Below are 26,373 nucleotides of genomic sequence, written 5' to 3'. Positions count from 1 at the left end.
ATAATACAATATATATATATATATATTACTGAAAATAACAGAAAAAAATATTTATTTGAAAACTGAAACGATTGTATTATCAAAAACTTTTTAAGGCTTCAATATTACTTAATCCCAATTTCAATTAATCGATTCAAATTTATTACTCCATATTAAAAAAAAAGTTTTGAAGTAATTTACTATTAGTACCTTTTATCAAATTATTATTATTATTCAAAACAACCCTATTTTTCTTTTTTTCTTTTTTCTCTTAAAGGGAGATACGTAGTTAAAAAGGCAATTGATACAGCAAACATGTGGCTAAAACAGCTCCACATTTTTGGTTTGATATTTGCAGTGAGAAACAGAAAAAAGTATTCCTAAAATCATGGCTACTCTTTCGTTAACATGTTCTTTGCCCCTTCAACCACCTTCTTCTTCACAATCACAATCACGCAAATTAATTGATTCAATTGTTTCAACTCCATTTCAGTATAGCAGTAGCAGCACCACATCTAGTAATGGTAGCTTAAAGCCCATTGTAGTTGATGGGGATCCGCCCACTTTCGTCTCTGCTCCCGGTCGCAGAATTGTAGCAGGTTCGTTTCCCTTTTGCTTTCTGGGTTTTCAAGCGTATTATCTGGGTAGAGTGCGTGTTTTAATGTTTTACTATATTAGAATATATAGAAATAGTTCCAATTGGGAATTGTGGGTTGTTGCAAAAATTGAACCACATGAGCAACCTAACCCCTTTGTGCCCTTTTTGGGGATGAGATTGATAATGCAAAAACCAATCAATATGCAACAATAACAATAACAACTCACCCAGTGTAATCCTATAAGCGGGGTTTGGGAGTTTAGGATGTATGTACACTTTATTTCCAATGGACCCAACCAATCACTAGAGATACATAAAGATTTAAAATGGTCTAAGCTATCCCAATGGTTAGCGAAACACAATCAGACATTGACTAGACCAAATGTTTGTCTAGAAATGCTTTAGGCACCTTTGTTTCTAAAATCACTGTCCACCTGCCATGCTCTATTAACTAACATTAATTTTTTTAATTGATTTCTGTAAAACCCTAAACTCTCCCCTTCCAAGCTGGAGATATCGATGCCATGACAGAGATGAGACCACGACTAAGAAGGTGGAGAAGAAGATGTGGATGTCAAGATCGAAATAAATTGACTTATATGGTGATAGTTTTAGCTTTTAACCTTATGTTAGTTTATTTTAATTTTCCAAGATGGAATTGTTTTTCTACCTGGAGTGCTACGTGGCAGAATTTTTAAATAAAAGAGAGAGGGTAGTACACACATCATTAGAAATTAGTCAAGCTGTGTTTCGCTGTAAGCTCACACTCTCAAGTCTCAATTGTTCAAGTATGAAACTAAAAAAATTGGAATAGTTTAGGTGTATTTTTGACCCTTAACTCTTACATAAATGAAGCCAAAAAATAGACAGCAGTGCAACAGGCTGGGACTTTTGTTGGAGATATTTGGAGAATTTCTTTGTCAATTGTATCATAGCAAGTTTTAGTTATTAAGCTCATGAATTTGATTGGAAGGCTTATTAGTTCCATATATTATCTCCTAACTAACTAAACCATGCCTCAGTCCTAAACAAGCTGTGTGTGCGCGTGTGAGAGAGAGATAGTAGTGAAATGATGAATTGAAAATACACAATTGAATAGGGGAGAAAAAAGAGAGGATTTCCTCCTCATATAGAGAAAGTTAGGCTACTCGGGTTATGATTAGAGTGCTCTTCTCCCTAACCTTTTGCATATTTGATTGGTCTGATTTTTGTTTTAGTTGGAGATTTGCATGGAGATCTTGATAAGGCAAGATGTGCACTTGAGACGGCTGGTGTGCTGAGTTCTGATGGTCAAAGTTTGTGGATTGGTGGTGAGACGGTAAGCTTTTAAATTTGCGATTACATAGCTTGAATGTTATAAATGGCATTCTACTGTAATTGAGATTTATCAACTCATTGATTGGCGTATAGAAACATTACATGGTTCTCTTTACCAGGTTTTGGTTCAGCTCGGAGATATACTTGATCGAGGTGAAGACGAACTTGCAATTTTATCTTTGTTAAAGTCATTAGATATCCAGGCAAAAGCCCATGGTGGGGCAGTTTTCCAGGTCTGTGTGTGTTCAGCCATATTCTACAAGTATCTTGGCAATATGCTGACAACTTATCTCTCTTATCTTTATTGTTACAGCTGGGTAAATGTAGCTTTCATACTGTGCAATTTAATGACTATTTTGGAGACTTGAATGATGATTTGCTGTTAACCTTATGTGTGCTTGATGTCATGAATGATTATTATTTATTATAGGTCAATGGAAATCATGAAACTATGAATGTCGAAGGAGACTACAGATATGTTGATAATGGGGCACTTGACGAGTGTATAGACTTTCTGGAATACTTGGATAAATGTGAACGCAACTGGGAAGAGGCTTTTGTCAGTTGGTGTGCTGTGTCTGCCAGATGGAAACAGGATCGGAAGGTGTCTCAAAATTATTGGGCTCAGTGGAATTTGGTGAAGGTGTGTTCCTTTCAAATCTAGTCTTCATCTCATTTGCTGATTGGAGGTTTCGGAGTTACTTTGAATGGCTGGACAAACAAATATATTGGCATAAGAAGCATATTAGTGTTGACTTATAAAAAAAAACATTTTACTATAGGTAAACAGCAAATTACCTTATTACCGAAACATAACCATTTACACAAGTATTGAATTTAGCGAGCAGTCCAATTGCAATCAGTGGGTTGACAAAAAAAAAGCCCTTAAAGTGATACCTGTATAATTTTTAAGCAGATACTTGAGATAGTTTCCTTTTTTAACTTTCCGCTCTTAAGAAACATTTGCTGTTTTTTCCATGTGCTTTGGTGCTTGATATTTTCTATGCTTATTAAATCGTCCAAATATTAGGACAGCGGCAAAAGGGTGTAATTGCAAGATCAATCCTGATGAGACCCGGGGGTCCATTGGCATGTGAGTTGGCACGACACGGTGTAGTTCTTAAGGTTGATGATTGGCTTTTCTGTCATGGTGGCCTTCTTCCTCATCATGGTAATAAGCTAATCAGCTGCCCGGTTTTCTGGTTTTCTAGGATACATGTAAAATGATTTTCTTATATGATTATTAATGCTATTGCAGTTGCCTATGGCTTAGAGAGGCTGAATAGAGAAGTTTCTCGATGGATGAAAGGTCCGAGTGAAGAAAACGATTCTCCACAGATCCCTTTCATAGCCACCAGGGGCTATGACAGTATTGTGTGGAACCGTTTGTACTCCAGAGATGGCCCAGAGCTGGAAAACTACCAGCTTGAGCAGGTTATATGCAGCTCCTTCTGTGCACATACAACAAGCTGTCCTCTCATATCATGTGGACTTATCTCGTTTTCATCCTGAATCGATGGAAATTGTTTCTCAGTCAGCTCTTTTCAGAGTTGTATTTTCTGGTTTATTGCCTATTGTTCTTTCCTGTGTTGAAATCAGTTATGTTTAGTTTCTTATCTTAATGTAACATAGTTATATCAAGTGATGCTAATCTGTAACTTAATGATTTTCTCCTTTACTATCAGGTACAATATCTTCTTGAAGAGACACTACAAAGTGTGGGCGCCAAAGCTATGGTTGTAGGACATACTCCTCAACCGATGGGAGTAAATTGGTAGAGGATCTTGATACGATTTGTTATTTTTCCAAAAGCAATACTAAGATAGACACTTTGTATTAGACATAACTAATTACTAAAACCAATGATTACTACTCGTTTCTTGATTAATTCTGGTTTTCCCTGCAGTAAATACAACTGTAGAATATGGCGAATTGACGTAGGAATGTCTAGAGGAGTACTTGACTCAAGCCCTGAGGTGATTTCCTTTCTGGCTCATGTACTATTACAATTCCAATATTATATGTACAACTCACTCTGTTAAGAGGCGACTATTTTCTTAATTTATTTTCAACTTATAGTCATGTTTGCTAGCTTACTTGTACGGCTCATGCACCCTCTTATGCTTGGAGTCTTTGCCCTTCGGTTGTCTTTTATCAGGTACTAGAAATAAGAGATAATAAAGCTAGGGCCATAAGGAGCACCAGGGATCGGTCCAATGAACTTCAGGTCGCTGATTACACGTAGATATCATAGAAACCCCAAGGTATGCTGAGAAGAACTTCCATTCTTCATTTGGTACGATGTTTCACTTTATATCATTATAAGTACTTTCACTTTATTTTTGTTTGCATTTCATGATTTTGAATGGTTAAACTGATTTGCAAATACTTTTCGTTGGGATAGGTGCGATGAGGATGTTTTGTTTAAAAGAGAAACGTTAAGAATTTCATAAAATCCTTGAGTTTCCTTCTCTTTAAATGAACTTGTTATAATTTTCCCTTTTGTTCTTGGGAGTGTTTGTTTGGCAAGTGTTCGCCGAGAAAGAAAATATACATGTAGGATTTCTGAGTTCTCTTTTCTCAACCCCCAAAACATTTTCTTTAAGAACTTATAACCTTATAAGTATATCATACAATATAAATTGTTAGCACGTTCTCTGCAAATTTACTCATCTTAGGATCAATTTTGTGATATTTGTGAAGTGTGATACATCATTTCATCTTTCTTTGTGTCTACAGGCTCTATCTTTCTATTTTCACCATAGCCATGGTTCAGTTCCTGTTTTTGTCAAGTGAGAATAAAACAACACGGGGCTTTCGTCTCTTACAAATGGCCATGTGAATTGGTGAATGAGAGTGATTTCAACCATTCCAGATAACAGGAGCTGTAAATTGAAAGCTGGCTCCTTGTATTCTCTTTGTATAAATTGTGTATAGTGATCCGCTGTAATTTAAATACTAATGAGAAATACATTGTGTTCGTCAGTATATAGCAAATCCAAAGCACTGGTAGACTGGTAGTTAACAATCATGCGTTACGCGTACATTTTAGCCATTCTCATAAAACATTAGACGTTTGAACAGAAATCTATAGCTATTTGAATTACAGTATACTTTGATTTTTTATTTTTTTTTTGGTATCAAACAAAATGTTTAGCTATATAATGAACTGTTGAAGGTATCAGAGTCAAGAAATATATGAACTGAGGTAAGAAAAATAGCATCATATGTCAATTGTCTCAAATGGACACTCCCTCTTTACTTTTCTAGTCTTGTATGGACTTTTTAGTATTTGCATCAGTTATAAATATTTTCAAACGTGAAATTCCTCTTTCAATACTGGTTCACGATTAGCAATATTTTTTTAAAAAAAATAAATATATATGGTTTGGGATTACGATATTATTATTTTTTAAAAATGGTTCAGCATTATGATATTATTATTTTTTTAATATATATATATGGTTCAGGATTACAATATTAAAAAATATATATATTTTGAGAAATGGTAGTCATATAGAAAGAACAGTGCACAAAGACTGCACCAGCCGGGAATCGAACCCGGGTCTGTACCGTGGCAGGGTACTATTCTACCACTAGACCACTGGTGCCTGTTTGTCTATGCTCCAATACTTATTTGTCAAATAAATTAAAATTTTCTTTTCCTTGCTTGTTGATCTAAGATATAGAAAAAATGTTAATATTTCTTATCTAAAATTTATCGTTTCACACTTGGGTTTGTTTGTCTTATTTTGTCAAACCACATTGTTCAAATTCTTCATATCCTAAATCATTTATTGTTACGCTAGTCATGCATGTATAACCAAGAAAGAGAGGACAACTTGTTTGTTAATTAAAGTACCCTTGGCGCTATCAAAATGTTAGAGGGGGTGAGAGAAATAATAGCAAGATCTAGATAATTAAAAGCAATGTTGATGAATCAAGATGGTGTTCCAACTAACATTTGAAAAGAGAATGATTACAATAACCAATTCTCATGTGATGAATTAAATACCCAAAATTTTCTAAACCGATTCATCCTATTTCTTCATGATATGAAGAAAAAAAATCATCAAAACAAGGACTCAATCTCACCAACTTATTCAAACTTATCATAAATTTATACAGACCCTAATTAAAAATGAAAATATAACTTCGTGATGGTAGACGCGAATTCTCTCTTCTTGTTTCTCCGTCTTCGAACCCACATCAGGTCGAATTTCTGTCTCAACCATAAATTATGGTATGCATACAACAATAGAGAGAATTCTCTCTCTCTTTCTTTTTTTTTGGCGTGGAGATAAGTGATAATATTCCCTTTCTTAATATATATTCAGGCCGTCACACTGTTGTTAACAGTATTGTGCTCCTGGAAGAAGGCCTTGGCAGCTTCGTATGTAGACCAGCAAATTGCAGCAGCAGGAGCATGGAAGAGCATCCTTGGCATCCATCCCCTCATAAGACCTCTGTATCCGTCTTTCTTCACAATTATCCGAAAGACATCCCCAATTGACCCAGATTTAAATCTATCACAGCCACAGATACCCTGCACCAACACATTAAAGATTAAATGAGTAATGTAATTTAGCAAATGCCTCACTTTAGATTAAGGACAACCTACCCTTTGTGGAATACTACACGGAACTCAGCAATCTAAGAGCAAAATACAAAACAACATCGGACATATTCTTTGTAAATATTTTTAAATGACGGGGATTTGTATAGCTGAACCCAACTTATTTGGTATTGAGGCGTAGTTGTTGTAAGGTACAAAATTGGACTAATTCCAAGATTTTAAATGCATCTGCACAGGACCCAACATTAGGAGCTACATTTAGACTAGACAGACAAATTGGTTCAAGTTAAAAAAAGCACTGATTCCTTTAGCAGAGGGGAGAAATTAATATGGTCCAAAACACACAATTTTGTTCACGTGTGATGGCTGTTCAAGATAACCAGCGAGATTTATCATTTCAGGTGAAATTAAAGCACACCAAGACTTCCAACATAACGGAGCAAAAAACAAATCACAGCCAATTGGCCTTGCAGCAAGTACAGTCTAGAAAAGAGCAAGTAAAGATCAGAAGATAAAAATTTCTTCCTCATTGAGTAAGACCACATGTGATTTCATTTACAAAGCCAGAGTGTTCCCCAGACCATCCTTAATATAAGTTTCAAAGTTTTGAATAATGCATCTTTGATTATGTGAAATAAATAGTTCCTGTAAAACAGGATAAAATGCATGAGTATCCTCATTTGACCTAAATGTATGAAGTAAGGAACAAATGAAACTATTCACGTCTCGCTATAAATACTATCTCAATATTTGCAAATACTGGTTTGGCCTTGAGTATTTGCAAAGATGAATTTCAATATTTGAACTTCAAGTGTTGAGGGGTAATATATTTGTATTGATTGTTAAGTGTTAAGGAGCTTCTTAATAGCTGGTTGTTCTGCAGGGGCAGCAACTAGTTGAAACAGATTGGAAGGTTTGTTCCAGGTTGTGTTTTATGAATATTAGGAGAGAAAGTAAATGGAGATGTTTTAAAAACGTGTGACCTAGTGGTCAATGAAGTGGATTGAGAATAATGAGGTCTTAGGTTCAAATTCCAACGGAGAGACAATAGGTTTCATTTATTCCTAACTTCATACATTCAGGTCGGGTTTTTTTTAAACTCTACCGCCAAGGCTTGGATATAGATGAGAATGTACCCCGACCTTCCCACTACCTCGTGAAGGTAGAGCAGCTGTTTCAGAAAATAAAAGAACCTAACAAGACAAACCCTATAGAATTCAACTAAAAACTCAATTAGGCAATATTTCTCTTCCATCAAAGAGAAGTCCTTAATCACTTATTAACATCCATAAAGTGTAGAAGACCTTAAAGGATGTGAATGCTAATGGACCTGTTGCCTAATTGAGTAAGCACCAATAATTTAATAGACCTTCTTGGTATCCAAACTTTTACAAAGAAAAGTTACACGAATATGCAGTAGAAAGAGGTTACAGATAACCTTGGGTCCAATTTCTACTCAGCAACTGCTCCTATGGTAGAGGTTAATCCAACTTGAGCCAACCTCAATAGTCAGGACAAGCCAGCCTCAAGGGCTCGGGATATCCAAGAAGCCGAGTAGAATTTTGTAGGTTTCTTCCTTCTTTGTTTTTCTCTAGTTCTGTGCTTTTAAGTTATGTAACCTTATCCTCAAAAACCCCAGTCCCAAGATAAAACTTTGCTGACCTTTTCCGGCTCCGTTCTTAATAGTTAAAATTCAAAGTATAGTGTTTTAATTCCAGACCAATATATACCACTATGAGTGACAATGTTAATAACTAGTTTCCCAGATAACCAGCCCAAATCAATAAAAGAAATAACTTCCATAAAGCCAGAAAGCATACCTGGCATTGTAATTGCGTCTTGACAACATCAAGGGGCGTTGTAACTAATGCCGCCAATGCTCCAGCTGCCGCCCCAGCAGTGGCATGGACTATTATACTTTCATCACTTGCACTATCTGGCGAAACACCGGACAACCCCAGTTTCGCCGCCTCATACGTAGCAAAATGCACAGCTGTATATGGGGCATTCATCAAGACAGTAGTTTTATACGAAGCATAAAAAGCCTTAAAACCCTCTTCCTTCAAAACCCTTTTTACACAATCCAATACACCCTTATACGGGCTTTCACTCAGCTGCAACCTCTGCTTCACCGTATCCATCGGTGTAAAAACTGCATCACTTGCAACTGTAGCGCAAACACCCGAAATAGCATGTGCAGCTGAATTATTAGGATTCCCACCGGAAAATTTCTTCTTACAACTCTCATAAACAGAGAAATAAACAGCATGGGCTGGACCAGCACCGAGTCCCATAGCTCCAATGCCACGATAAAGTCCAGCAACACCTTCGGATTTAAGAATTCCCCCAAGCGCCGTACGGATACTGGCAGATCTTAAGGGACAAGTACCTAGGGCTTGCATTTGGGTCTTGATTGTATCTACAGGGAACATCGCCATGTGTTCAACCGTACCGGCAATTGACCCGGCGACCATAAACTGCCAAAAATGGAGTCCGTCATGTGCCGGCGAAACGGCAACCACCGGATGGTAATCGGGTGGTTGAGGCACCGGTAATAGGTCCCGTTGTTGAAACTTCGGCGAAGCATCGGTGGCCATGGATGGGAAAACTAGGGCTCCAGTACCTTCCCGTTCGGGTCGGGTTCGGGTACGGGTTGTAGTCAATTTGGTTCCTTTTCTGTACAAGGATTAGCGGCTCAATATCTTAGAGAACTGTAAAATCAAGAAAAGAGAAAGCTTTAAGCTTTTATTGAGGGATTTTGGGGAGGGTTTGAGGAGGAAGAAGAGTTGCGGTTAGGTTTAGGGTTCCAAAAAATTGGGAATTTTGCTAATAACTGTCGACTTTCCTAATCTAATTTGGAAAAGGAAAAAGAACACTAATTTTTTCTTTTTTCTTTTATTTTATGTAATATTTCAATCGTGTGTCCAAATCAATTTGTTCACACGGCACAACTAAATTATTCAGTAACCTTGACTTTTTCTCTGAGTATTTATTACCACAACAATCCAATTAAATAAAATAATAATTTTATTTTTTAAATTTTAAAAATATAATTAATTAATGTTTTGAAAATGACTATATTTAATTAAAAATAATAATTAAGAATTAAGTGATAAGTTATTTTTTAATTTTTCAAATTGAATGTCTATTTTTAGTAAAGTTGAAAAATAAAAGGAGGGAGTGATCAATTTACTACCTTACATTTTGTTTGAATAGTTGGTACATATGGTTTCATAATGTTTGTGTCCTATTGTATTATATTGTATTGTTTTAATAAATATATTATTTAGATAGATTGTATCGTCGTTACATAATATCACGTATTCATAATTTGAATATAAATCTATAAGAAAAAGTAAAGTACAAACTGCAGAGTAAAAGCTATCATGAAAAAATTGGGAAAGCCTAAAATAAAATAATTAAATAATAATAAAGATAAAATAAGAAGAAAAAAATTAAGGTAACGATGAGATTACACCAAATCGATCGTTACACCAAATAGATCTTTTTTATCGTTATCTAACAATGAATTTAAACGATACGATATAATAAAATTTAAGTAATAATCAAAACAATCGATATACTTAAATTAATAATACAATACAATAAATACAACGGTCAACAGGTAGCAACCATCCAAACAAGGTTTGGTAGATGGTTGATAATTTTGACCTATCAAGAAAAAAAGTTAATTTCGATTAGCTTCAATTTAGCCTATTAATTAATGAAGTAAATTATTATAATAATTAAGTAATATGCCTGTTCGCTTAATTTATTAATTTTTAAAATAGATTATTTAATTAGACTAAATAATTCTTTTTTCTAAAACTCTTTTTGACCTTTCTATTAAGATTATTCAACATGGAGCCGACGTGGTTGATTTTTCATTATCATGACTCTTCTCCTCTAGAAAGATTTAAGAATGAGAAAAGAGTGTTATTCACATAAAGTTAATATAATTAGTATAACTAAATTAATTATAATAAAATATTTATTATTTATAATAGGTTATCAAATTACCATTAACTACTTATTAATTATTAAATAAAGTTATTTATATACTTCTTATATAATTTTACTGCAAAATATTTATTACATGTTAAAAATTGTAAGTGCATCGAATCCAAATTCTTTTTCTTTTCATCTTCATCGTGGAAGGATACTTAACTATCCAATTAGGATTGCAATGGAGTAGTAAGTACTCCTTCATTCTTGACCACATGTCTTGCGTTTCGTGTCCCTCTAAGTACATAATCGTTTTTGTTAGAGAGAGTTTTACCCCAAATATGAAACCTTCCCATTTAAATTCAAATTAAAGTTGCACTCCAAGTTGAACACCAAACATTATGTAGTCAAATACTCTTTTTTTTTTTTTGTGAAACAAGCACTTCTGATCAAACAAGCCAAAATACATCTTAACTTCTCCAATATTCAAAATCAAATGTTATATAATAAATTGAACACCTCTACTCTATACCACCAATCGATAGATCAGAGATTTTAATTATATTATATATATATAATAGAAAAGTGAAAACACGGTTGATCCTCTGCACTTGGTTGGATATCTAAGCTTTGGCTTGGAGCAACAACCATAAAGCTTGACAATTGACAACAAAAGTAACTCACAAATATATTTCATTCTCTAAAAAGACGTAAAGCAAATGATCTAAGATGTTAATAAAAAAGGGGAAAATGCATAAGTATCCCCGGCCTGTGTCCAAAATCCCTGAGACACACCTAACCTTTACTAAGGTCCTATTACCCTCGAACTTATTTTTTAATTAATTTTCTATCCCTTTTCGGCCTACGTGGCACTATCCTTGAAAAAATTGTCAACACGCGCTGAACCCGCAAGATAGTGCCACGTAGGCCGAAAAGGGGTAAAAAATTATATATAAAATAAGTTTGGGGATAATAGGACCTTAGTAAAAGTTAGGTGTGTCTCAGGTATTTTGGACATAGGTTGAGGGCACTTATGCATTTTCTCATAAAAAAAAGAATTTCTGCATAAAACAGAGAAAATAAACAGCTTCAGTAATTTCCTACAATAATCTCATGAACATAAATCAATATTATATTCCCTTACAAGTTCAATATAGCACTGCATCAACCTTAGTTGGGCGGACTCTGCATTTCTTTTGGCGCATCTGTGTTGAATTCTCCAAAAATACACTATTTTTGGCGAATCCAACACGAGTTGAAATTTTTAAAGAGTCTGAGCAACATGCCATCAACTATATTTATGGAACAAAACATCCTTAATGAAAGCATCAATGTTAATTTCAGAGGATCCTCCATTTGCATTGGAAAACTGGCAGATTTTCTGTATTTCTTCCGCTCTTCGCCTAGTTTCCATCACTTCCTCATTTCCAGAATCCATAAACCATTTCAACAAGCTAGAGATCTCTTCCCTCGTTATCGAACATTGGTCATGTTTTTTCACCCTGTAACCAATTTTCCAATCTTCAACAATTTGCTTACTGTTAGTTTTTTGATCCCAAATTATCGGAAAAGTCAGCATCGGAAGGCCTGAGAATGCAGCTTCTTTAGTCGAATTCCATCCACAATGTGACCAAAAACCACCAATCGAAGGATGTGACAACACCTTCAATTGGTCACACCAGGGCACAACAAGCCCTACACTACATCCATATTTCTGAAATCGAACAGTTTCATCACGTGCCACCCAAAAGAATCGAACACCACTATCGTGCACACCAGCTATGATCTCATCAAGTTCATCACGCGAGACAGAGAGAAAGCTCCCTTGCGAAATGTACAAAACAGAACCCTTTGGTTGAGCATTTAACCACTTAATGTACTCTGGTTCATCGATTGAAGTAGTTGAGGAGGGATTTTTTTCGCTAGTAAAGTAAGGTATTGCTGGACCAATCGAATAGACAGGGATCGGGAACTTTTGCTTAAGAGCATTGATAACAGAAGATTCGAGCTCGTAGACTGAAGTGAACAAAAGATATTGTGCTTTAGAAACTGTAGAGAAGACATCCATAGTAATATCCAATAATTCTTGCCCCTTTCCATCATAAGATGATGTAGGAAGATCTAAAACGCGAATCGAAGGAATTCCAGGTATATAGTCAACTTGCTCATGCATTTTTCCTGTCATGAATAATCACAATCATCTAGATGTGAAAACACGCAAGTATGTACTCCATTTGCAAGTGTCTATATATATAACGTAAATCTTCGAAGAAAATTCAAAGAATGAAAATACAATACCTGATAAATTGCCTCTAAGATGCGCATTCTGAGCAAGAAGATCCATGTGATAACCAATGGAGAACATAGTCGCCGACATAGTAAAAAAAGAAGCCACCGGAATATTCCTCCGATTCCCCAATCCGACGACCCAACTTAAATACGTATCGTACACTATAACACTTGGTTTCATCATCAGTTCATCAATCAATTTCTCAACCGGACCTTCCATTTTAGTTAGAGTAGCTTTGACAAATCCAACAAAATCTTTAGCCCTGCCAAATTCCGAAGGAATGACGTTAGGGATGGTGGCGTATTTTATGTTTTCTGGTAAATTTTCTGAACTGATTAAGCTATACCACTCTTCAGTGACAATGAAAGTGATGAATATGTTGGGATATTTAGTGACTATGATTTTACAGAAATTAATCATAGGATTTATATGGCCTCTTCCTGGATAAGGCATAGCTACAATATGGCAATTGATTTGTGAAGAAATTTCCATATTTTGGTAATGAAATTAAAAGTGTTTAAATAAAATGATGAGTTGCTGTTGGCTTTGTGCATTTACCTCATTATATAACAGTGTTGATGATGAGTGCACAAGGAAAATATTGGGAGTGATGATCGAATTGTGGTCCCTCCATTCAGGGCGGCTCATTATATTATATCTATATCTATAGCCTAAAATCAAATTCCAAGGGAGGTCTTAATTTATTTATTTTTATAAAGTTTATTCTAAATTAATTTATTTAATTTTTTTGAATATAGTATTTTAAATTTGTCTAACTGTTAATAATTCTTCTTCTTATATAATAAGTTTATTTATTTTACAGATATTATTAATTTTATTTTATTTTTAAATAATTATAACCGATTATTGTTTTTTTTTTAAATGAGGCTAACTCAAAATAGAGGCGTGAGGCAATTGCCTTTTTCTTCTAAGCTTGAATATAGTATTTTAATGGCATGTTCAAGAAGTTTGTATATTATTGCTTGTACTATCATGTTTTCACCTAACGTGAAAGAAGTACGAAAAGATGGGTTTATTTAGTAAGCACGCATTACCAAAAATATATTTAAAATATATGTTATAAATTATATTTTTTAATTAAATCAACTTATTGAAAAAATGTACGGTGAGAAACTGATTTTCATTAAAATATTTGAAATTCTTATAATTTTTTTCGTGAAAACATTATTATATTTTCTTTTTTCAAATTGATTTAATTAAAATTTATGTAAGAATAACTACTTTTGTAAAGAGGGTTATTACCGGAGCGGATCTATGTGTATGGGTGGGGTGTCACGGCATTCGGAGTGTCCAAAAATCGAACCGAAAAAAGTGTTATTGGTTTATTATTATTAAGTTATTGGGTCAACAAATTTTTAATGGTTTTATTAAAAAAAATTATCGGGTTATTGATCCGGTATTGATTTTCAATATTAATTGGGTAAACCAATAACCCATTAAGACTAGTAATTTACTACTTTTACTTATACATAAATATTATATATTAATCTCAATACCTTATTAGTTACTACTTACTACTATCTTTTTATCCTTTAACTTTCAATTCACACTGACTTTGAGTTCACAACTTCACATTATACAAAATGTCAAAATCTAAAGTAAAAACCTTAATCCTCTTAATTTCTCTTTGTATTACACTTGTATAGTTTTTTTCATGTTTGTTATTATTGTTTCTACTTTAGAAGCATTTGTAAAGTTACATTATTGTGTTGTCGCGTCAAATTTATTAGAGAAGTCACACATTTATTTATAAGTATTTTCTAATTGGTCAAATTGAAAACCGAATAGTTAGGACCAAAATTGACTAGGTTGAAGCTATAATTTTTTATATTTTCTCTCAACTATATATCTGTAATAGCACATTGAGGCAATGAAATATGAATATAATAAAGTAATGATTAGATGATTTATTCAAGTTCGAACTTTTAAGGTGGAGAATCTCTAATTTTCTCAAAATTTTAGAGAATACGATCTCTTCTTACTACTAAAAATGTTTGAACTACTCAGGTATCTTTAATATTAGAATAAAAAATTACTAAATATGCATATTTAATCAAGTTAATTATAAATATCAGAAAATAGAAGGAACCGACCCGTTTAGCCTATTTAAACACGTGGTATCCACAATCTCCGAATTCTAGATCGGCCTCTGCAAGGGTATATCTGTTCTAAATCGCAGAAGATATAATAGTAGCATATTAAAATCAGTTCAAGTAACAACTTCTCTAAGTTGTTTGATATAATTTGAACACTACATTGTTTGATAACTTCCTACAATAATCTCATGAACATAAATCAATACTATGTTCATTTACAAGTTCAACATAGCACTGCATCAACTATATTTATGGCACAAAACGGTCTCAATGAAAGCTTCAATGTTAATTTCAGAAGATCCTCCATTTGCAGTGGAACATTGACAGATTTTCTGTATTTCCTTCGCTCTTCTCCGCGTTTCCATCACTTCTTCATTTCCAGAATCCATAAACCATTTCAACAAGCTAGAGATCTCTTCCCTCAATATCGAACATTGATCATGTTTTTTCACCCTGTTACCAATTTTCCAATCTTCAACAATTTGCTTACTGTTAGTTCTTTGATCCCAAAAAATAGGAAAAGTCAGCATTGGAAGGCCTGAAAATGCTGCTTCTTTAGTCGAATTCCATCCACAATGTGACCAAAATCCACCAATCGAAGGATGTGACAAGACCTTCAATTGGTCACACCAGGGCACAACAAGCCCTACACTACATCCATTTTTCTGAAATCGAACAGTTTCATCACGTGCCACCCAAAAGAAACGAACACCACTATCGTGCACACCAGCTACGATCTCATCAAGTTCATCACGGGAGACAGATAGAAAGCTCCCTTGTGAAATGTACAAAACAGAACCATTTGGTTGAGCGTTTAACCACTTAATGTACTCTGGTTCATCGATTGAAGTAGTTGAGGAGGGATTTTTTTCGCTAGTAAAGTAAGGTATTGCTGGACCAATTGGGTAGACAGGGATGGGGAATATTTGCTTCAGAACATCGATAACAATAGATTCGAGCTCGTAGATTGAAGTGAACAAAAGATATTGTGCTTTAGAAACTGTAGAGAAGATCTCCATAACAACATCCAATAATTCTTGCCCCTTTCCATAAAATGGTGTTGGAAGATCTAAAACGCGAATAGAAGGAATTCCAGGAATATAGTCAACTTGTTCGTGCATTTTTCCTGTCATGAATAATCATGTAAAAGTGAAAACAGGTAAGTAAATAGAAATTGCTAATCAATAGCTTACTCGCGGAGACCAACATGGATTTGTGGTGCATTGATGACAGTGTTTCACCCTTAACCAGAGGTCTCGGATTCGATCCTTGGGTATGGAGAGAATCCAGTTGGGAGCGCCAGCTCCAAATGGACCCTGCAGAGCGTGATCCAGATTTACTCGGAGCTCCAATGTGGGCTCCGGACACCGGGTGGGAAACCAAAAAAAAAAAAGCTTGCTCGCGGAGAACACATTGCAATTAGCTAGCTAGGCAATTAATTTCTTATTGGCTCAACGTCTCTATCTCTATGAGACAGGGGTAAGGTCAGGGTAGATTCTACATTCCCCATATCCCGCTTATGGGATTACACTGATGTTGTAGTCGTTACTAAAGAACTAGTTTTGTAGTGTTAGCTACTAGCTAAGGTAGTGATTGTGCAGTGACTCAAAGGGCTAGCAGCAGGAGCGGAGCTAGCCCATTGATTGTGAGTTGGGCAGAACCCATTAGCTTTTGTTCATATTCTACATTTGTATTAAAATGTTAGTCCAATGGCATCAATATTTGCACAGTTAGTATATATAACTTAAATCTTCGAAGAAAATTCAAAGAATGAAAATGCCATACCTGATAAATTGGCTCTAAGATGCCCATTCTGAGCAAGAAGATCCATGTGATAACAAATGGAGAACACAGTCGCCGACATAGTAAAAAAAGAAGCCACCGGAATATTCCTCCGATTCCCCAATCCGACGACCCAACTTAAATACGTATCGTACACTATAACACTCGGTTTCATCATCAGTTCATCAATCAATTTCTCAACCGAACCTTCCATTTTAGTTAAAGTAGCTTTGACAAATCCAACAAAATCTTTAGCCCGGCCGAATTCCGAAGGAATGACGTTAGGGATGGTGGCGTATTTTATGTTTTCTGGTAAATTTTCTGAACTGATTAAGCTATACCACTCTTCAGTGACAATGAAAGTGATGAATATGTTGGGATATTTAGTGATTATGATTTTACAGAAATTCATCATAGGATTTATATGGCCTCTTCCTGGATAAGGCATTGCTACAATATGACAATTAATTTGTGAAGAAAGTTCCATATTTTTGGTGATAAAGTTGAGATGTTTGAATAAAATCGTTAGTTTTGAGCATTGACCTTATTATAGAACAGTGTTGTTAATGAGTGGACAGGAAAGATAGTGGGAGTGATAATGTTCTCATTTAATAATGACATAATATATAAATATGTCTTGTAACTTAGCCTCATTTTATATTCATATCTTTCAATTTTAGGTGTGCACGAATAGACACTTAAACTTGTATAAAATTGCAATAGACACACACGTCATATATGACAATTTGCATCTTACGTGGTGTCCTACGTGTATTATGTAACAAATAACTAATGTGTCTACTTGTTCAACTTTATGCAAGTTTAAGTGATTATTTGTGCACACCCTAAGTTAGAGCGCATAAATGTGAAATAAGGTCAATTAGTTAAATGACATACTTATGTATTATGCCTTTAATAATCTATAAACATTGAATGAATATTTATGATGAATTCAAATTTAAACTAAAGTTATTGAGTTTGGCTGAATTCATAACGGACACTGTCCCCCTCATTGACCCTCAACTCCGTAGGGGCAAAGCCAATTTTCTTAATTTATAAATTCTAGATTATGTGTATTCTTGCTTATTGAATTTTTTCATGGATTATTTATATATATAATAATTTTTCAAATTTAAATTATTGACTGAATCTTTCTTGGAAAAATCACCCCATATGCATATTTAAGAGATAATATTACGAATTTTAAAGCTATTTTAAAAAAAATCTTATATATGTCATTTATAAAATTTTCACATCTTTCTTCGAATACAGTAATATACGACTCTGCTGGTCTTCAAATTTTTCTTTGGGCCTCTGACTCAAAATTGGGCTAAAGACCCAAACAAGTTTGTGGGCCTGTAAATGTTGACTGCCATATAGAAGTTACAAAATGAGTCATCCATCACTTTTGATAACGTTGTACTATTATTTACGAATGTTAACTATTTTTTAAAATAATGTCTCGTGAAATTAGGTATTATTATAACATAGGCTTATCAAAATATTTAAAAAAATTTGTTTGATATTATTGTAGCATAATTTTGTTTGGTACCTTAACCAATTATAAGAAGAAGAAAAAGTAAAGAAATTAAAATTTAGTAAAAGTTAGAACATGTAAAGTACATAAACATCTATTTTTGGAGTTGCAATTTTACTAATGCTCGTTGTATAATTTTTTTAACAAGTTTACCCTCTTTTTGGGAATAATCAACCATATGTAAGGTTGAAAATTTGTGTTGCGAGAGCATGTAAAAAATGGTTTAAATCTCATGCATGCAAGTGTTGATGAATTTGTTTTGTCAAACAAGTTTTTTGGTTCTTTAAATTCCAACCATTTAATTGGCAAATCTATTCCAAAGAAGATCGAATTTGAATATAATTTTCATATATCATTAAAGACAAGCTCTAACCATTATACTTAATTTGTCAAAATAACAACAAATCTAACATCTGGACGTAGAAGCAAAAATAGAAAGAAAAAAAAGAGTATGTACTTTTATTTGCCTTAAAGTTAGAGTATATGATATGGCTATTCGTGCAAAAAAAATAAAATACAACGGATATTAGTTAAATGATACAACCAAAACGGGCACTCCATGAATTTTTCACGAGTTGAGCATATTAGCTTTAACTTAAATAACTAATTAGTGATTCAACATCCATGCATGCCGTCTCATAATATCCATTTAATCATTCATTAGAACAAAACAAAACCTTATCATACGGTGATGATATTCAATCAAACTGATTTAAATAAATAAATAAATAATAAAATCAAAGTGATTTTGGACTATATATATAAAATAATATATAAACTAAACAGAGAAAGCACCGACCAAATTCCATGAAAATGTTTAACCTTACTTAACTATTACTCCACAAATTCCACATGCTATGGACCTAGGCCTGAGCACATATATATATATATACATACAAATTAAATAATAAGTAATTGCTATATGCTATCCTCTTCATCCTTTATTTATTCGGTATTCGATATCTACTTTCAAATCCAACTAGTTTGAATTCACGGTTGACGCCTCTTTATCTCTTTATTATTCTTTCTTCTCTGTTTGAAATTTTAAATTTTTTGACTTAAAAGTTGAGTTTAAAGAAGACTTTTTGTACATGTCAAAAGTATCCTTAGAACTTGTGGTTTAAAAATGTCACAGTAAAAATAAAAAGTTTTCAAATATAGAATTGTGCACATCGTTCTAATTTCCAGAAAAAACTTAAAAGAAATGAGTGTCATATAAAATGAAACAGACAAGCCGTCCAAAAGCTAGCATTTCATTACTTAACAAGTACTTCAAAACATCTAATACCACTAGCTACATTAACAAGATAACCAAATTAAGTAATTAAACCTAATTTAGTTTATGTCCAGAGAGACTCTCTCTTTACAGGATCTTGCATTATAGAACTGCTAGAGGAAGCAAAGCTGAGATATTGCTGAAGATTATTAATAGAGTTATTATTATTATTACTTATTCCATATGGTGATTTATCTAATTCTTGTTCCATTAAAGTTGTTGGTAAACTGCAGGGAACAGGTTCTTGTTGCATTTGGATGCATAATATTTCTGCTTGAGCTACAGCCAACTGCATTTGTAACTGAGAAACTTGATTCTGTAGAAATGAAATGGCACCTACACATCCATAAACAGGATCTCTTACTCTTGCATTTGCTTCATACACCAAACTGCTTACTGCATCTGCTCTTTGCTGTATTGGAAGTTCCTGAAAATATACAAATGTAAACCAAGAAAAAAAAAATCATATAATTGTTGCATATATATGACTAGTGGCACGGAGTCACGATTTTCACTGAAATATAAAAAAAGTAAACAAGTAAAACATGAAATAATTTTGACCGAATATAAATTGTAATTTTTTGACGAAAGGGGTTCAGTCCCCAAAATTAGCTAGTTCCACCTCTTTTAATATAACATGAAGAAACCACTCATTCAACATTTAATTTTTGGTCATTTCAAGTTCATCTTTGGTTTTATGCATTCATTATTTGAAACTTGCTGACCAATAAAATCCAGATTCGCGCTCTGTAAGGCCAACAACAAAAGAGGGAAGCACTTTGTACAAGGAGTTTTGTTATTTAATCCACGGACTTGAACCCTAGACTTAGCTCGGGTTAAAGACGAATGAGATCGTTTTTCTTTTTTTCTACTAAAACCACCAATTAATGATTGGTGCGGGTTTTGGCATGACCCCAACCCGTATATATTATCTCAAAAATAGAAAAATATACCTACTAAACTTCTAAGAGTTAGAATTTTTCTAACTACTCCTTTTTGAATAAATTCTACAGTTTCATTTTTTTTACAAAAAGGATACATACTCTTATTAAGGGTTTCTTCATTGTTGTTCTTTTGGATTGGTGTTTTACATTTTTTTTTTTATATATAAATTTTCCCAGGCCGTCTAGGTGTTATAATTAAATCAAGAAGAAAGTTACAAGAGGACTTGGTCTTGGCCTCCGATTACAACACAAGGATAAGCACGACTTTATCCTTCAAAAAAGAGGGAAGGTGAAGCTAGAAAAATAGACATTCCATCCCTCGCAAAATTAGGGGAGGTTGGTGTTTTACCTAAGAAGGATTTATAAGGGGTTATTAGAAGAAAGAGAAGTACCTGCAACATCTTGCTAATATTGCTAGCACCAAACACCTTGTGAACAATGGCAAACTTGTGGGGATCATCAGGAGGGAAGTAAGGGGCAAAGATGCAGTCTTTGGCGCACCGACGCCTTAGCAATTTGCAAGAAGCACAAGGAGAACTTCCTGTTCCCATTTTTGTGCCAGAAAGATAACTTCAACAAAGAGAATGAGAATTAAGGAAGAGAGAGATATTGTAGTAGCTAGCTCAGGACAAAGTGTAGTTTGGAAGAGAATGAGCTGGGAACCTATTTATAACACTTTACAAAGAGTTACTGTGGTATAGAATTCATTGACAAATAAAATATCATGAATAACTTGGATAGAGTTATTTGATACTTGTGCCAGTGTGAGGTAGCACCCGTGATATTGCCTGGGGCGGAGACAACTTGTAGGTAGGGCTTCATCTGAACTCCCTTTCGGTGGAATTATACTATTCATACATAATAAAAAATAAAAAATTGTGGGTATATAGTAGATGTTAAACCCTCTTTGGTTTGGTTAGTTCGTGTATTTACTTTTTCAAATTTTGAAGTCCTTGGTAAAAATCATGCTTCGCCACTCCATGTTGCTGCCTGCTGGTGGTAGCTAGGTATTCCGTGGAATCAATAGAGGTACGAGAAAGCTCATAAAAAAAAGTTTATAGTTATACAACAACTTCGAGAGTTAATATATACAGTAATAATCGAGTTCACTGTCAAATTTTTATAGGTATTTAGAAATTTTTTAAACAACAAAAATACCCTGGTTCATGTACCCACAATCTACCTTTGAATGTATGTAGACTGATCCGAACATCACAATTATTAGAAAAAAAGATTGTGGACACTTCCAATCCGAAATATTAATCATGTAAAAATGATATTATAAAGCTGGATCTTCAAGGACTTAGAAAAGCAAAACTCAATACAAAAATATTTTGAGCTTCATTAATATATTACTCTTTGAGATATAGTTAGTTTAATTAAGTAGAATAAAAAAACTAGGATAAAGAATTAATGGTGACACCGCCAAGAAGCGTTAAAGGTTGGCAACTAATAATTCAGTTTGATGAATTTTCACGTTATTGTTTGACTAATATATATTAGAGATCTATACTTATAGCTAGCTAATAAATACTAATAAAAATTAGCAAATGAAATATTTAATTTTTAAAGAATAGAGTATAGTTTATGAGTAGTAGATAAGACAAGGGGCAATAAATTCATGGGAGAACAACTAGGGTTAGGGTTTAGCAAAATAGTGAGTAACGATGCAAAAACCCTAGCCCCGAGCAAGACCAAAAGATGAGCTCGACGTGAATGTTTGTTGGCGGACATTCACATGGAAACATCTATTTTTTTTGTTATATGTTTTTCTTATAAACCGCCATACAAATTACCTTGTGTGACCCTTGATCAAAATATATGAATTTTTAGGGTGTGATGATACATTTTTTAGGAAAATTAATTATAAGATAATTTATTAATATATATATATATATATATATATATTTTTTAAATCTTCTATAGCTAGAAATTGTGTTGGAAAACTCATCAAAGAGATGGGGTATTTTTGGAAAACAAAATAATTAATAGGTTTTTGGACTTTAAATTTTTTATTTATTTAAAATCATTAAAAAAGTGGTAAAAATTCATTTATTTTGAACCGGAAGGAGTATTATTTGTTATTACATATACACAAGCTACTAATTGATGATATTAGCTAACTTGTAATATCTTCTTGATTTGTTTATATATTTGATAAATATCGAAAGTGTTTATAAGCATTAAAATTAATTAATTGTAGGTCATAAGTTGGTCACTAATATAAGATCTTACGGCTAATTATATATATATTTTTGTTTGATTTAACCTTTTGCGGTTTATCACTATTATCTTTTGTATTCTACTTTCGTTATTCGGTCCTTTCTTTTTTATTAATCTAAAAATACTTTTAAAATTTTATATTTGTAAAGAGCTCTATGGACATTTTTGTCATTTAACCCAAAAATTACTTATCAATATCATTTTACCAAACAGACTAATGGCACACTTAATATTAATTTCAACAATTCTATCTAAACATTTGACTGTTTATTAATAAAATCAATTTCAGTATCTAAAAATATTTTTCAACACTTGATACTTATCAACTAATCTAAATGGTATCTATTTATTAGGTCACTTGAATATCAAATTACATGAACCCTGCAATATATAGTTGGTTAATGACCTGTTAGCATCGGTAAAAAACATTATATACATATAATATGTATATGCTTAATCATTAAAATAAGGAGAAAAATAAAAAATAAAAGACGATTTTTTTTTCTTTTTTAAATAAAAGACGAATTGATGTTACCATAAAACATGAGTCATTGTAGGCAAAAGAAACTTAAGTAAGAGAATTACTATTGCATTGAAAATTGAAAATTTTAATTATATATTGACGCAAATCAAGTGGGGAAACCTTTTTATTTTTAGTTTTTCCACATTTTTTGACAATTTAAGGTTTAATTTGTGCCAATTGACTTGTACTCCTGCAGACGAACATTATTTTAGTTGACATTAATTAGCGACTCTTATTAAAAAGGAAATTGTTTAGGCTGTAAACCATGTGTTTAAGCTGTTTAATCTATGAAATACGACGTGCTTAACACAGGTTCCAAGTTTAATAATCACTCTATAATCACATACACGCCCACCATTTAATTTCTACTCATATACACTAATGGCTCACCTCTTCATGTACAATATGTTATTTTTGGGCATAATTAGTAGAACTGTTAAATTGAGCTAAACCAAACTTGAAAGAGTGTTTATAGGTGCTCTTATTTTTTTCTTTAAACACATAGGTTTATATTCAAATCATGTTAAGTTACTAAAGTTAAAGTAGCAATCCAATGAAGTAAGAACGCATATCAATTGCTTCATTATACTTAAAATAGATGTTCATTTTTATTTATCCAATTAAAAACAAAAAGATAAATTACCATTTAATACCTATTTTACACTTCTTATTAAGTATACTATTCATTTTCCAACTTTAGATGAATAAGTAGGGTGATATATAGTAAAAATATCATTTTATTTATTGCTTCTTAAGGGGTATGTCAAGTCAAATATGAATGGAGATGGCAATCATTAAGCACTAATGGTTTATGTGCAAACAAACACATTCTCTATTGATTTGGTGCAAATACCAAGTACAAATAAGTTTAAAGGTGAAAACTTACCCACATCATAGTTATTTACATTTTGAACTAATAAATGTGTTTGAATATATATATGCTTCTGTCATTTAAACGTAGTTAGTTAATTAATTTCTCAATTTGTTAAATTTTTCATTCAATCACTTAATCATACTAGTAATTTGAATTAATTTGACGAGGACATATTACGTATTTACCCTTTTTCAAGGAAATGGGATAGTTTAGAAACTTTTTGGCAGAATAATTAATTATGCATTACGTCCAATTTAGCACCTTCTATTACACATATTCCAAGAGTTCTAAAAGTTGGATATTTCCTTCAGTTTTACTCCTCCACCGTAGCCGATGAATATCTCTCTACTTCTACCCTCAAGACAACTGAATAATCCAATATTTGTAGCAGCAAATTCTAATATTTTCCATAACATCCCCCCATAAAATATAAATTGGAAAAAAATAATGAAAAGTTCTTTAATTTGGGGAGGAAAACAAAATGAAAGTAACAAACAACCAGCAACCAAAATATTAATGAAAACCAGTTAACTAGTTCACGCAAAGCTGAAATAACTGTTGCAAATAATGAGAAGACCCAGATGAAAACAAAAGTAGTACTCCCTCCGTCTCAAATTATTTATCGTGATTTCTAAAAATAATTATCTTAAATTATACTCCCTTCGTTCCTTTTATTTATCATAGTTTTCTTTTTGAGAGTCAACAATATGAATTTTGTCTAACATTTTATGAAAAAAAGTTGCAATTTATAGTACTTTCCGTATAATTTTTGAATATCTAAAATTTTATTTTAAAATATCAAATGAATGTAATCTAATTTAGATTTGAAAATTAGTCAAATTAACTCTCAAAAAGTGCAACATGACAATTAAAAAGAAACGGCGAGAGTAATTTGTCATTTTAGAAATGTAAAACAAAGTTCATTATTTTTTCTCATTTTATTCTGAGTACTACTTAAGACAAGTAGATAGAGTAAATATTTAATGAAAGAGATTAACATTTAAGACAAGGTATAATAGAAGGGAAAATACTCCTTACTACGTAATAATTTTTTTTTGAGAAATATGTAAAAGAGAAATATCATAGATAATTTAAGACGGAGACATACGATAGAATACGGTAACATGCACAAAATGAAGTAATTTAAGCAGTTACAGCTTACACATCTGATTCACCATTAATTAAGTTGGGATGAAAATGAAAAGATTCTTCAGCAGTATGGCTAAGCTAGACATATAATTAAAAAAATATTCATCAACTTATTAGAGCAAATGTATCACGAGGTTTCTGAAATGATACACCATAAACAATAAGAGTTGAAGAACCCCAAGCTTCGATTCTCACTCTTTAGCATTTAATGCTTTCCACATGATTCCAAACTTTTTATCTTCTATTCCGAGGAAAACAGCTCTTTTTCCCAGCTACTAAAAACTCTATTGAATTATATTATAATTATCATATCCAATTTTCTATGTTCAACTAGTCTAAATGACCAAATCACTTTTCCTTCTAAGACAAAAATATAAGTTATGGGTCCCCCACCTAACCTCATAAAATACAAAAAAAAAATCTTCTGTTTCAGTTTCCAATTTAGAATTTTTCAAACCAGTAACTTCTTATAGCTAGGAAGAAGAGACGTGGTCGACAGGATGAGAACCTTGTAAATATTGTTTATTGGTTTTATGGAATAATTAATTTTATAAGGTGATGAATAAAATAAGAGTGAAAAACAGACATCTTCAGTACCGTCTTAGAGAAAATAAAAAACATGCGAGCTTCAATGCATCCATTAATTGCACTTGGTGATATGGAAGATTCGATTATTGGGAAAATGGATGTTTTCTTATTTATTTAAATTTAAAAATATCTTCTTTTTTCTTTTATTTTGTTTAATCTCTAAAGTGGTGGAAATTCAAGGCTTCGGGTTTTGTTGAACACTAAAATATTGAAAAGAAAACAAAAGGTGGCAAATTTTTATGTGAAAATCAATTCCCTGAAATCCTAAAATCTTCCATGAGGTTTATCGAAAGAGAGTAAGTCAGAGCCTGAAATCATTCACAATCGATGGAGGATTCATCACACCATTCTCTCCAGATGCGGATTTAGAATTTGAACTTTATCAGTTCAAACTCGATATTCTATCATAGTCAATGACTTACTATATTTGAATCTATTATTTGTATTGAATTATCCCAATTTATGTGATAATATTTTATTAAACGAGTAAAATAATATTTATAGTCTAACATAAATCATAACTATTTGTGCGGTGATAAGTCATATCATCAAGAATAAATTAAGCATTTTAAAATTAAATTTGTTATCAAATATAGAAAATACACAAATCGGGAAGGAAGTAGCAATTTAGTGAGAGTTTTAACGCATACAAGAT

At 32.8% G+C, this 26,373-nt stretch overlaps 5 protein-coding genes and 1 non-coding gene across 7 annotated transcripts; 1 reads left to right on the top strand and 5 right to left on the bottom strand.

Moving 5' to 3' along the window:
- Window positions 1-328: 328 nt before the first annotated feature.
- Window positions 329-5,471, top strand: LOC125874603 (shewanella-like protein phosphatase 1). 2 transcript variants are annotated; one of them, XR_007447287.1, is made up of 11 exons: window positions 329-578; window positions 1,795-1,895; window positions 2,014-2,127; window positions 2,325-2,537; window positions 2,930-3,065; window positions 3,153-3,328; window positions 3,580-3,668; window positions 3,801-3,870; window positions 4,053-4,158; window positions 4,634-4,714; window positions 5,459-5,471. XR_007447287.1 is itself a non-coding variant. In XM_049555518.1 (10 exons), the coding sequence occupies exons 1-9, from the start codon at window positions 368-370 to the stop codon at window positions 4,137-4,139; spliced, it is 1,197 nt and encodes a 398-aa protein (XP_049411475.1). In that variant the 5' UTR covers window positions 329-367; the 3' UTR covers window positions 4,140-4,158; window positions 4,634-4,925. The 2 variants fall into 2 exon arrangements, 1 of the variants encoding a protein (XP_049411475.1); XM_049555518.1 differs by lacking the exon at window positions 5,459-5,471 and having other exon boundaries at window positions 4,634-4,925.
- TRNAG-GCC (transfer RNA glycine (anticodon GCC)) lies at window positions 5,435-5,505 on the bottom strand. Its single transcript has one exon. It is a non-coding gene; the product is annotated as a tRNA-Gly (tRNA).
- A 321-nt stretch (window positions 5,506-5,826) lies between these two features.
- Window positions 5,827-9,340, bottom strand: LOC125874650 (uncharacterized). The gene is made up of 2 exons (XM_049555637.1): window positions 8,291-9,340; window positions 5,827-6,440 (listed from the first exon to the last, which is right to left on the bottom strand). Exons 1-2 carry the CDS (start codon window positions 9,065-9,067, stop codon window positions 6,228-6,230), a joined length of 990 nt encoding a protein of 329 aa, XP_049411594.1. The 5' UTR covers window positions 9,068-9,340; the 3' UTR covers window positions 5,827-6,227.
- A 2,321-nt stretch (window positions 9,341-11,661) lies between these two features.
- LOC125874526 (UDP-glycosyltransferase 87A1-like) lies at window positions 11,662-13,233 on the bottom strand. Its single transcript, XM_049555430.1, has 2 exons — window positions 12,714-13,233; window positions 11,662-12,593 (listed from the first exon to the last, which is right to left on the bottom strand). The coding sequence occupies exons 1-2, from the start codon at window positions 13,195-13,197 to the stop codon at window positions 11,704-11,706; spliced, it is 1,374 nt and encodes a 457-aa protein (XP_049411387.1). The 5' UTR covers window positions 13,198-13,233; the 3' UTR covers window positions 11,662-11,703.
- A 1,819-nt stretch (window positions 13,234-15,052) lies between these two features.
- LOC125874528 (UDP-glycosyltransferase 87A1-like) lies at window positions 15,053-17,121 on the bottom strand. The gene is made up of 2 exons (XM_049555431.1): window positions 16,608-17,121; window positions 15,053-15,948 (listed from the first exon to the last, which is right to left on the bottom strand). Exons 1-2 carry the CDS (start codon window positions 17,089-17,091, stop codon window positions 15,062-15,064), a joined length of 1,371 nt encoding a protein of 456 aa, XP_049411388.1. The 5' UTR covers window positions 17,092-17,121; the 3' UTR covers window positions 15,053-15,061.
- Window positions 17,122-19,353: 2,232 nt separating this feature from the next.
- LOC125874065 (LOB domain-containing protein 12) lies at window positions 19,354-20,978 on the bottom strand. Its single transcript, XM_049554873.1, has 2 exons — window positions 20,754-20,978; window positions 19,354-19,844 (listed from the first exon to the last, which is right to left on the bottom strand). The coding sequence occupies exons 1-2, from the start codon at window positions 20,910-20,912 to the stop codon at window positions 19,482-19,484; spliced, it is 522 nt and encodes a 173-aa protein (XP_049410830.1). The 5' UTR covers window positions 20,913-20,978; the 3' UTR covers window positions 19,354-19,481.
- Between the last annotated feature and the right edge of the window lie 5,395 nt (window positions 20,979-26,373).

This window comes from Solanum stenotomum, chromosome 8 (assembly GCF_019186545.1).
Source record: "Solanum stenotomum isolate F172 chromosome 8, ASM1918654v1, whole genome shotgun sequence".
Taxonomy (NCBI): domain Eukaryota; kingdom Viridiplantae; phylum Streptophyta; class Magnoliopsida; order Solanales; family Solanaceae; genus Solanum; species Solanum stenotomum.
Note: the sequence above shows the minus strand (reverse complement) of the source record. Positions and strands in the feature narration are given on the sequence as shown.